The sequence below is a fragment of the Salvelinus fontinalis genome, chromosome 2, assembly GCF_029448725.1.
Source record: "Salvelinus fontinalis isolate EN_2023a chromosome 2, ASM2944872v1, whole genome shotgun sequence".
NCBI classification, from domain to species: domain Eukaryota; kingdom Metazoa; phylum Chordata; class Actinopteri; order Salmoniformes; family Salmonidae; genus Salvelinus; species Salvelinus fontinalis.
In genome coordinates, this window is record NC_074666.1 from 60,125,251 (window position 1) to 60,137,760 (window position 12,510).

Consider the following 12,510-nt stretch of genomic DNA (forward strand, 5'->3'; position numbering starts at 1 on the left):
CACTCCAGTGTTAACGCTAAATTGTAATTATTTTGCCACTATCGCCTATTTATTGCCTTACCTCCCTTATCTTACCTCATTTGCACACACTGTATATAAACTTTTTCTCTATTGTGTTATTGACTGTATGTTTGTTTATTCCATGTGTAACTCTGTGTTGTTGTTTGTGTTGCACTGCTTTGCTTTATCTTGGCCAGGTCGCAGTTGTAAATGAGAACTTGTTGTTAACTTGCCTACCTGGTTAAATAAAAGTGAAATAAAATAACAAAATGTCACTGAGTTTAAGCAGTTCTGCATGCAAGAGTTGGTCAGAATTCGTCCGCAGAGATGAGAGAGACTGATCAACAACTACAGGAAGCATTTTGTTGCAGTCATTGCAGCTAAAGGTGGCACAACCAGTTATTGTGTGTAAGGGGGAATTGGGTGTTGCGTAACTTTGTTAATTAAATATAAAAGTACACTACCGTTCAAAAGTTTTGGATCACTTAGAAATGTCCTTGTTTTTGAAATGAAAAGCAATTTTTTTGTCCATTAAAAACACATCAAATTGATCAACCATGTGTTTCATGGAATTGTATGATCTTTTAAGAAACCAGATCAAAGTATGATGACCAAAGTATGAAAAGAATTTGCCCATTTCTGATTTTCTCTATTTTTGCATATTGTTATACCGAATGTTATCAGATCTTCAACCAAAGTCAACTATTAGATAAAGAGAATCTGAGTTTACAAAAAATAAATATACACCACCGTTCAAAAGTTTGGGGTCACTTAGAAATGTCCTTGTTTTCGAAAGAAAAGCCATTTTTTTTGTCCATTTAAAATAACATCAGAATGATCAGAAATACAGTGTAGACATTTTTAATGTTGTAGATCACCAAAGTAGCTAGAAATGTCAGATTTGTTATGGAATATCTACGTAGGCGTACAAAGGCCCATTATCCGCAACCATCACTCCTGTGTTCCACTGCGATGCAGTGCCCTAGACCACTACGCCACCCAGGAGGCCCCCTAGCATTACTTTAAAGATCAATATTTACCCGAAATATGAATGTCATTAATTACATTGTATAGAAGATAAAAGTGACTTCAAACTAAAAAAAATAATCTGTCAGTTTTATTGTTTCAAGACATTAGGTTAAATATGCATTTGTGTGTTATTAAAAATGATGCATCATATTTTGTCATATAGCAGTGGTTGATTTTAGTTGATAAATCTATTATACTTTTATATCAGAAATGATGATGAAATTATATCAATTAAAGAAAGATAGAAATGACAAAAACATGAAGTTATAAAATCAACCATATAGTAACCTAAACATTATACTGAAACATTGCATTACAATACACTATCAATATTAAACTGTCAAATTATTCAGATCAGTAATGTGGTGCTAACCGTTGCCTGGCTTGGAGCAGAAAAATAGGCCCAGAGAACACAATTTCAACAAGAAAAATAACAATGTATTCACAGAGGCCCAATTCTCAAGGGATGACGACAGCAGTGTATTGAGGAGGCAGGTGGTTCTGTTGAAACCCTGTACCAATAGCGCCTCCCTCAGGACCCTTTGGGTAGTTCCCAGTCTGTAGAAACAACACAGTACATATATGACCTTAACTACTGTATAGTTATGTTCCAAATGGCACCCTATTCCCAATATAGTGCTCTACTTATGACCAAAGCCTGCACCATATACCCTGTATAGTATACTGGGCCAAAGTAGTGCACTATATAGGGATTAGGAAGACGTTTGGGTTGCATGCTGATAGAAATTCTACAATAAAGAGATGTTAACAAAAAAGCAACAGTGCACATGCTCAGTATCTTTAAAATAAACTGATTACTTACTGGGTTGAGCCTGTAGAGTGCCAATAATGCATGATCATCACATCCTTGCAAGGTTATTATATAGTGACGTTTTAAATTACATGTATTTGTTTTCAATGTTTATTTTGAATTTAGTGTCAGTTAGGTTTTCAGAACAATATTGTTCGTTTTAATTTAGTTTACGTTGAATTAACATTTATATTTCGTTATATTATTCATGTTGTATTTTTAGTGTTAGAGACAGAATCAAAGCTAATTTGATTTGATACATGCTTCGTAAACAACAGGTGTAGACTAACAGTGAAATGCTTATTTACGGGTCCTTCCCAGCAATGCAGAGAGAAAAATAGAAAAGGTTTTGAAAAATAATAAAACAAGGAATAAATACACAATGAGTAATGCTAACATGGCTATATACACGGGGTACCCGTATCCTGCACAGAGTCGATGTTCAGGGGTACGAGGTAATTGAGGTAGATATGTGCATATAGGTAGGGGTAAAGTGGACCAGGCAACACAATAGATAATAAGCAGTAGCAGCAGCGTATGTGATGAGTCAAAAGAGTTTGTGAAAAAGAGGGTCAATGCAGATAGTTTGGGTAGCTATTTAGTTAACTATTTAGCAGTCTTATAGCTTGGGGGTTGAAGCCGTTCAGGGTCATGTTGGTTCCAGACATAATGCATCCGTACCGCTTGCCATGTGGTAACAGAAAGAACAGTTTATGACCTGGGTGGCTGCAGTCTGAATATGTTTAAGGCCTTCTTCTACCACCGCCTGGTATAGAGGTCCTGCCAGGTCACTGATCTTCTCCTTATAGGCTGTTTCATCGTTGTCAATGATCAGGCCTACCACCGTTGTGTCGTCAGCAAACGTGATGATGGTATTGGAGTTGTGCGTGGCCACACAGTTGTGGGTGAACAGGGAGCACAGGACGGGACTAAGTACACACCCCTGAGGGGCCCCCGTGTTGAGAGTGAGCATGGCGGATGTGTTGTTCTCTACCCTCACCACCTGGGGCGGCCAGTCTGGAAGTCCAGGATCCAGTTGCAGAGGGAGGTGTTCAGTCCAGGGGACCTGAGATTGTAGTGCACTATGGTGTTGAATAGAGATTGCGGCATCTGTGGATCTGTTGGGACGGGATGCAAATTGGAGTGGGTCCAGGGTGTCTGGGATGATGGTGTTGATTTGAGACATGGCTCGCTTTTCAAAGCATTTCATGGCTACAGATATGAGTGCTAAGGGGCAATAGTCATTCAGACAGGTTAGCTTGGGTTTTGGCGGCTGGGTTTCCCTTTGTAGTCCATGATAGTTTGCAAGCCCTGCAGAGCGTAGTAAGATTCAATCAGTCCTGTATTGGTTTGCCTGTTTGATGACTTGAGGTGGTGGTAGCGGGATTTCTTAAAAGCGTCCGGGTTAGTGTCCCGCTCCTTGAAAGTGGTAGCTCTAGCCTTTAGCTCAGTATGGATGTTGCCTGTAATCCATGGCTTCTGGTTGGTATATGTACGTACAGTCACTGTGGGGACAACGTTGTCAATGCACTTATTAATGAAGCCGGTAACTGATGTGATTAACATTGAGGAGTTTGATGAATTCCGGAACATATTCCAGTCTGTGCTAGCAAAATCGTCTTGTAGCTTAGCATCCGCTTCATCGGACCACTTTCGTATTAAGCTCTTCACTGGTACTTCCTGTTTGAGTTTTTGCTTGTAAGCAGGAATCAGAAGGATAGAGTTATGGTCAGATATAGAACAGAGGTTAGGGGCGGTTTATTTGCTTGCCAACATAGTCTTGTCAGGATGCCGGCTCGTTTGGCTTCTCTTGTGCCGTCACTTCCTCTTGAGTCCCGGGGCCTGGTCTGGAGTAAGCAGAACGTTCAGAGCTGCCAACTTGTTGAAGTAGAAATTGCCATCCAATTCGAGGTTAGTGATCTATGATCTGATTTCCAGAAGCTGTTTTTGGTCATAGGAAATGACAGAGACATTATGTACAGCAAAAGTTACCATCAATGTAAAAAAAATAAAACACAATAATAGCAGAATTGGTCAGTAGCCCGTAAAATGTTTGCTATCCACTGCAGTGCCATCTGGTACCCAGAAAGCATGGCGTGGGAGGATAGGAGCCATTTGGATTGTATAGTTTTTGAGTGCTTTTTGGGATATCACTTCTTGCAAACGGGCGGAAGTAACACATAATGTGATGGGTCAGGTCATAGGTTTGGTTAGCCCTTTTGGGCTCCCGAGTGGCGCAGCGGTCTAAGGCACTGCATCTCAGTGTTAGACTACAGACACCCTGGTTCGAATCCAGCTGTATCACAACTGGCCGTGATTGGGAGTCCCATAGGGCGGTGCACAATTGGCCCAGCGTTGGCTGGTGTAGGCCGTCCATTGTAAATAAGAATTTGTTCTTAACTGACTTGCCTGGTTAAATATATGTAAAAAAAACATTTCTGTACATTGGAGTCATTCCATGTCCCTTTTGAATAGCTGAGGTGATTTTGTCAAGTGTAAAATGCTCCATCTACAAACAATTGATTCTTGATTGCGATGTGGTTTTGGATACCATGAACACTCAGTTAAATTGTCATCCAAAAATAACCGTAGAAATACAAAAAGATACACTTACTGTTTTCTGTTTTACCACACATTTCCACTGAGGTTTTTTGTATAACACAAATTGTAAACCCCAATGTGCTGTCATTGCTATTTTATTTTAAGAAACCTGTTGCACTTAATATTCCAGAGTTACTTGGTGATTTTGTTGTCATTACTCAAATCTGGACCCTGTAGTGGGACCAGATTTGAGTTATGTCAACTTGAAAATTCTGAGTACCCCCCCCCCCCCCCCACTAAGCCTTCCCAGTGTGCCTTTTCCAGTGAATTGTAGAGTTACCACCCATAACTGTATTTGTTAGTGACAGAGATGTGGTTGTTACATTTTTCACTTTCACTCTGTAGCCTTCACCTGTGAGTTGCAAGACAAATGTTATCATTATATTTAAACTTCATGAAAACACATGAGGCCTTATTTTGAGGCCTATCTTTACCCTATTTCAGTGGCCTGAAATGCATGGTTTACAGACCACATGAGGCCTGCAAGTAAGGTTGCAAATTTCCAGTAACATTCCCAAATTCCAACTGAGATTTCTGGAAAACCTGGGAAATTTACCAGAAATTTGCCACCCTACCTGCTAATCAGATTATGCTGGCTTGCAATGTGATGTTACAGAGTTACAATATCCAACAGTTTAACATTTGAATCGCCTGCAACCTGAATGAATAACTACTACCAGGGTTAGGAGACAACCTAAGCCATTTAATAAACCGGAACAACCATTTCAGTAATGGAAGCAAAAAATCAAACTAAATGATTGGAATGGTTTAGAAAATGTGTTATGTTATTTATCTTTGTGTAGCACAAGATGAATCAATCATTCAGTGAAGGTACATGCATTTTTTATTTTTTATTCCTCCCCCAAAAACCTACATGCAGTAGAGCATGCTGGGGGATAAAATCACAACTTAAAAAAGTAGAGTTGTGTGACTTCTCATTTAGTTGAGTCAGTATCACATTAATATTTTAATAATAATTTAAGGACCAACGCTGGAGTCGAGAAGCAGGTACGAGAAGCAGGTACGGGGTGTCAAACATTTAAAGAGGAACAGACAAGGAACAAGACAGGAACAGCGTCAGCACACAGTTAACAAAACGACATACAAACATTAATGTGAAAACGGGAAACAGAGCTGGGGGACAGACAGATATAGGGAAGGAAATAACAAAGGTGAAAGGTTTCTTTCTTTTCTTCTGAGTTTCCATTAGCTCAGGAAGTGCAATGCAAAACACCTCCGTGGGAATCTGTGTTAAAACAGCGCAGAGTAAGTGTGTCTTTTGTATTTGTAAAATCATTTTGGGGTGATATGAAAGTAGAATTTTCCAAAACCGTATTGCACGCAGTGATTATTAACGGTTAGACAGAGCATCGGGAAAGTTTAACATGTTGGCCCTGCTGTGGTTAACTGTTCAAATTAGAACCCTATGGCTGTATCGGCTTGGGTTCTCAAGAGCTATGGTTAGGTTAAAATTATAAAGTCACAAATGGCAAAAATCACCAGGGGCTAATCATTTAGTTGAAAATTGTTGTGTTTTAGTAACTTTGATTAGCAGATGGTTCTGTTTGACTGCTTTTAAGGTGATGGAAAAGTGATCTAATGATGTAAATGTAACGGATGTGAAATGGCTAGCTAGTTAGCGGGTACGCGCTAGTAGCATTTCAATCAGTTACGTCACTTGCTCTGAGACCTGAAGTAGGGTTTCCCCTTGCTCTGCAAGGGCCGCGGCTTTTGTGGAGCGATGGGTAACGACGCTTCGTGGGTGTCAGTTGTTGATGTGTGCAGAGGGTCCCTGGTTCGCGCCCGTGTCGGGGCGAGGGGACGGTTTAAAGTTATACTGTTACATATATAAACCCTGGATTGTATTAGCCATTGAGAGCTTTGAAGTTTAGCTCACATAATACAATGTGAAAGTATGCATTAAGGTGTCTGTAATAGAATAAACATGTCAAAAACGAATGTAGACATTAATAAAAGCATTTCGATAGCTTACAAAATCTTATTTACATTGGAGGAGGAAAGCCAAGATGGCTGTGCGGTGGCTTCAATACAGCAACCCCTGTCAGTCATACAGGGTTTATACACACTTGTTCTATCACGTGCAACGACGTCAACCATTTTAATTGGACGACGCTTAAACTTCAACTCAAAAGTTTTCTAATGTTCGCAAGTACGGACCCACAGAATTTCATACAGTGACCAATGTTTTGGTGATTACACAATTTGAAATGAAAGTTCTCGCAGTGGAAATGTAAAAAATTACCCCAGAAACTCAGTAACTACGACACTGGGGAGATCTTTTTAATTCAAATTTTAGATAACGAGCAGCCTATTTGATATGTCGACCCTGCAGTTCAACCTCCAAAAGATGTCATACCTCGTAGTTGTTCTGAGGAGGGTAAGGTGCGTTGCTTGGAGTCATGCTGCCATGAGGTACCGGTATTTGATTCCCAATGATGAACACTTGCTAAAAGACAGACATGTCAATTTTAAGTCCATTTCTAGTAATTCATTATCGAATATACAGGTGTCATGACTGCTCAGTGCTCTTACAGTTGCCAAAACATACACTATATATACACAAAAGTATGTGGACACCCCTTCAAATTAGTGGATTCGGCTATTTCAGCCATACCCGTTGCTGTCAGGTGTATAAAATCGAGCACACAGCCATGCAATCTCCACAGACAAACATTGGCAGTAAAATGGCCTTACTGAAGAGCTCAGTGACTTTAAACGTGGCACCGTCATAGGATGCCATCTTTTCAACAAGTCTGTTCATCAAATTTCTGATTTGATTTCGGTAGAAACTGTAAGCTCTCTCACCATCCACACACACACCATACGTTCAAACACCTGTGTCTTTATAGATCACCTGATGTGTGTTTACCACCATTTGTCTTCCCCTAGTGGTCGGGAGTGTAATTGCCTTAAAAATACCATAATATAAGATACACCCAAATTGGCTCTTACACTGGGTAAAGTTCATGATGCACTTGACCTTAACAAGGGGCCCAAGGAACAGTGGAAGAAAATTAGCCCAATAACATCAAAGATCCACCACCATATTTTACAGTAGGTATGGTGATATTTTCTGCTCTTGCGTTCCCATTTCGATGCCAAACTCACCACTGGTGTGTGTGGTCAATGAGCTATTTTCATGTAATCCAACAAATGTAAACGCCTGGAGTTTGCTAAACGGCATTGGCACTTGGATTGAACCCTGTGATTTGATCAGATGACATGAACAAAGAGCTCTTTCGCCTCACACACACCAGTGGTGTGTTTGGTGTTGAAATAAGAATACATTAAGCAGAAGAAAAAAACATTAAATAAGTGCAGACGAAGGATGTCAATGATGTGGAAGTATTCTGTATGGATGAATGGTCTAAGATCCCTCCCAATGGGGTCTCCAAATCATAAAACATTTTAGAAAATGTGTCAGTGCTGTTATCCTTGCACAGTGAGGTATTGAAAACAGGGGTGTCATTAATATTGACCCATACCTGTTTGAAATAAAAAAAATACTACTTGTTAAGCAAAAACACTTTCTCTGAGCAATTGTATTAATACACATTTTTGGGCACATACGATGCATCTCAGTATTGTATTATTTATTTTAAACAGTCATTTTTGCTCATTTTTATCAAGGGTGTCAATAATTTCGGGCCACACTGTATATGGAACTAGATTTCTATGTCCAAAGAAATCTATGTCCAAAGACTCACCTCAGGGGTGGAACGGCAGCACAGGCAGACAGCTCTGCAGGCGAATGACGAGACACAGATGGACACTATGAACTCCAGCAAGGAGAAAACAGCCAAAACACCTGATATTCCCTGGGACCTGACCTATAGACAGATAAGAACAGGAAACAGCATTTAACTAGACTACACCTCCATTTTGGAGCAATTATGTACAATTAAACTTTGACTCCTGTTTCACTGTGGGCTAACAAGAAGTATAAGTAATAGCATCTATATAGCATAGCATCTATATAGCAACTCAATAGCATCTAATTCACTAATGCTTGCATGTTCGAGATATCACATATCTGCTCCAAATGGAGTATAATTTAAACGAATAAAAAACATTAAACAGTACGTACATTAGTCTAGTAATACGATTATAGATGATAAGTACCCCTTTACCGATTTACAAATATCTCCTGACTAAAGGAATAAGCATTTGGTATATACCCGATACTGTTGACAGACAGAGGACGTAGGGTAGTAGACATAGGATGGAGGGTAGTATGAAGGATCGCCTGGATAGTCACAGTAGTACAAGAGGATCCCAGCACTGTCTAAAGAATGCAAAATGGTGCCAGTAAGAGCAGTAACAGTGGCGACAACATTCATTCCAAGGGAGCCTTTTACCTAAGGGACAGAGAGCAGAAAGAGAACATGGGAATGAATGATTGGTTGTGAAGAATGAAATGCAATATAAAATACAGTGTGTTGACAATCATTATTGCAAGTCTTTATTAAAGGGGCAATTCGCAGTTGCTGAATCGTCAGTGCCCACCCCACTGCTTGTGTTGTGGGGGGAAAACAAACAGGTTGAATGAAAACATGAGTGCCTATATGTGAAGTAGATTCTATGTTTTTAAATAGAGTGGAACTTTATAAATCAAAAGCCTTAACTTTATTGAGGCAAAAATAGTTGATACTGACCAGACATTTGTTCAGTTTGTTGTCAGCAGCAACAGTTAGAGAGCCTGCAACTACATACTGAGAAGGAACAGGGAAGAGATTATACAAGCCTACATACCAAATGGCACCCTATTCTCTACATAGTACACTACAAAAGTAGTGCACTATATAGGGAGTAGGGTACCATGTGGGACAAAAATATTTCTACAGTATGACCAAAATTCAAATTCAAGTTGAATTCCTCCCACATAGAAGTCAACAGAAACTGAAATGCATGAGTGTATGAATGGCACAGGCCTAGCCAAATACATATACATTGATAAAAGTCATTTTTTAAGTCATTCATTATACATTAAAGATTTTATATATATTTTTAAAATTGCACATACTGTATTGTTTTTAATGCATTTCTTTTCAAATAATGACGATTCAATTATTAGGATGTTTTGTTTGCATCACGACAGACAGGAAATGTAAGAAATGATTATTAGACAGAGCAGCTCACTCACAATGATAGATCCCCAGACAAATATTCCACTAAATACTCCAATATTGTCTACTTGTGGTCCGGCAGTCATCACGATTCCTGTCAACAGCATCATCAAACCAATCATGATCTGTACGGTCTGTGAGAGAAAAACAAAGCAGAAAATTCATTTTTCTCTTCGTTCAACCAAAATGAAAAATCATTTTCAAATGACGTAAAACATAAATTCTTACTCCCAGAGCTTTTGGATGTCCTGCCCGGAAACTTCCCAGCACTGAAGAGACCGTCTGTCCCAGACAGTGAGGAGCAGATGCGACCCCTGCGACCCCCATCCCGTTCCCATAGGGGTAGACATGGGTGAATACCACTGCCTCGTTAGTGGTGGTTGTTTGAGAGCTGGACATCTTCAGAGGACAGAAGGATGTTTGTAGTACAGTAAGAGGTGATATGGCTGGTCAGCGGTGTTTTGTTGAGCCTCCTGCAAAGTTTGTACTCTACCTGGGACTTCCAGAAAATAATTTACCAGGAAATGTAATGCACAATAGGTGTGTGCGTCAGCCACTAATCCGACTTTGAACACTCCCCATTTAAATATGGGTGGGTGGTAGGCTGTGTGTGTCTGTGGTTACTGTATCATCTGTTTAGTTGACTAACTTCCTCATGGCTGAGCGACCTTTAGTTCATTCTTTATTGTCATAACTTCCCATCTTGGGCTTGAAGTTCCTTGCCTATAGAATACAGGCTATAAAAGAAACTCATACACTTCCATGAAAGTTGCATAAGTTTCTATTTCATGCTACATAGCATGGAAGTGTACACATTTATTGTGTTCCGTATAAGTAACCATCTTCAAGGTGTAGTATAATAAAGTAATTTAATTTAACCAAATACTTTGCCCCTCTGCGGGGAGACATCCTGAATTAAAGAAGTAGGTGAAAGAACCGGAACTGTTTATTAGTGATTGTTGGTGAATGGACATTAGATAATCATGACAAACAAAAAAGAGCTTAGTAAAGTGGAGTGTAACGGCAGCCTTCCCTCTCTTCACGAGAAGAGAGGGTGTAACAGGGATCGGACCAACACGCAGCGTAGCCAGTGCTCAACATGTTTAATAAAACGATAAACAGTGAACACTTAACACGATACAAAATAACAAATGTGGCAAACCGATACAGACCTATCTGGTGCAGAGAAAACACAAAGACAGGAAACAACCACCCACAAACCCCAACACAAAACAAGCCACCTATATATGATTCCCAATCAGAGACAACACAAACACCTGCCTCTGATTGAGAACCATATTAGGCCAAACATAGAAACAGACAAACTAGACACACAACATAGAATGCCCACCCAGCTCACTACCCTTCACTCATGCTGTAAAACTGACCATCCTACCAATCCTCGACTTCGGTGATGTCATTTACAAAATAGCCTCCAAAACCCTACTCAATAAATTGGATGCAGTCTATCACAGTGCCATCCGTTTTGTCACCAAAGCCCCATATACTACCCACCACTGCGACCTGTACACTCTCGTTGGCTGGCCCTCGCTTCATACTCGTCGCCAAACCCACTGGCTCCAGGTCATCTACAAAACCCTGCTAGGTAAAGTCCCCCCTTATCTCAGCTCACTGGTCACCATAGCAGCACAATACCTGTAGCACGCGCTCCAGCAGGTATATCTCTCTGGTCACCCCCAAAACCAATTCTTCCTTTGGCCGCCTCTCCTTCCAGTTCTCTGCTGCCAATGACTGGAACGAACTACAAAAATCTCTGAAACTGGAAACACTTATCTCCCTCACTAGCTTTAAGCACCAGCTGTCAGAGCAGCTCATAGATTACTGCACCTGTACATAGCCCATCTATAATTTAGCCCAAACAACTACCTCTTTACCTACTGTATTTATTTATTTTGCTCCTTTGCACCCCATTATTTCTATCTATACTTTGCACCTTCTTCCACTGCAAACCAACCATTCCAGTGTTTTTTTTACTTGCTATATTGTATTTACTTCGCCACCATGGCCTTTTTTTATATTTTTATTTATATATATATTTTATTTGCCTTCACCTCCCTTATCTCACCTCACTTGCTCACATTGTATATAGACTTATTTTTCACTGTATTATTGACTGTATGTTTGTTTTACTCCATGTGTAACTATGTGTTGTTGTATGTGTCGAACTGCTTTGCTTTATCTTGGCCAGGTCGCAATTGTAAATGAGAATGTGTTCTCAATTTGCCTACCTGGTTAAATAAAGGTGAAATAAAAATAAATAAAAAGGGTATGTTTGGCAGCATGAGTGAAGGATGCTTTGTTGCGGAATAGGAAGCCAATTCTAGATTTAACTTTGGATTGGAGATGTTTGATGTGAGTCTGGAAGGAGAGTTTACAGTCTAACCAGACACCTAGGTATTTGTAGTTGTCCACATATTCTAAGTCAGAGCCGTCCAGAGTAGTGATGTTGGACAGGCGGGCAGGTGCAGGCAGCGATCGGTTGAAGAGCATGCATTTAGTTTTACTTGTATTTAAGAGCAATTGGAGGCCACGGAAGGAGAGTTGTATGGCATTGAAGCTCGCCTGGAGGGTTGTTAACACAGTGTCAAAAGAAGGGCCAGAAGTATACAGAATAGTGTCGTCTGCGTAGAGGTGGATCAGAGACTCACCAGCAGCAAGAGCGACTTCATTGATGTATACAGAGAAGAGAGTCGGTCCAAGAATTGAACCCTGTGGCACCCCCATAGAGACTGCCAGAGGTCCAGACAACAGACCCTCCGATTTGACACACTGAACTCGATCAGAGAAGTAGTTGGTGAACCAGGCGAGGCAATCATTAGAGAAACCAAGGCTGTCGAGTCTGCCGATGAGGATGTGGTGATTGACAGAGTCAAAAGCCTTGGCCAGGTCAATGAATATGGC

General features: G+C 40.3%; 1 protein-coding gene across 1 annotated transcript; it reads right to left on the reverse strand.

Annotated features, from left to right (window-relative positions):
* Positions 1 to 1,184: 1,184 nt before the first annotated feature.
* Positions 1,185 to 10,088, reverse strand: LOC129822345 (membrane-spanning 4-domains subfamily A member 4A-like). The gene is made up of 7 exons (XM_055880567.1): positions 9,817 to 10,088; positions 9,606 to 9,722; positions 9,118 to 9,174; positions 8,641 to 8,820; positions 8,170 to 8,292; positions 6,819 to 6,908; positions 1,185 to 1,587 (listed from the first exon to the last, which is right to left on the reverse strand). The coding sequence occupies exons 1-7, from the start codon at positions 9,985 to 9,987 to the stop codon at positions 1,489 to 1,491; spliced, it is 837 nt and encodes a 278-aa protein (XP_055736542.1). The 5' UTR covers positions 9,988 to 10,088; the 3' UTR covers positions 1,185 to 1,488.
* Positions 10,089 to 12,510: the final 2,422 nt, after the last annotated feature.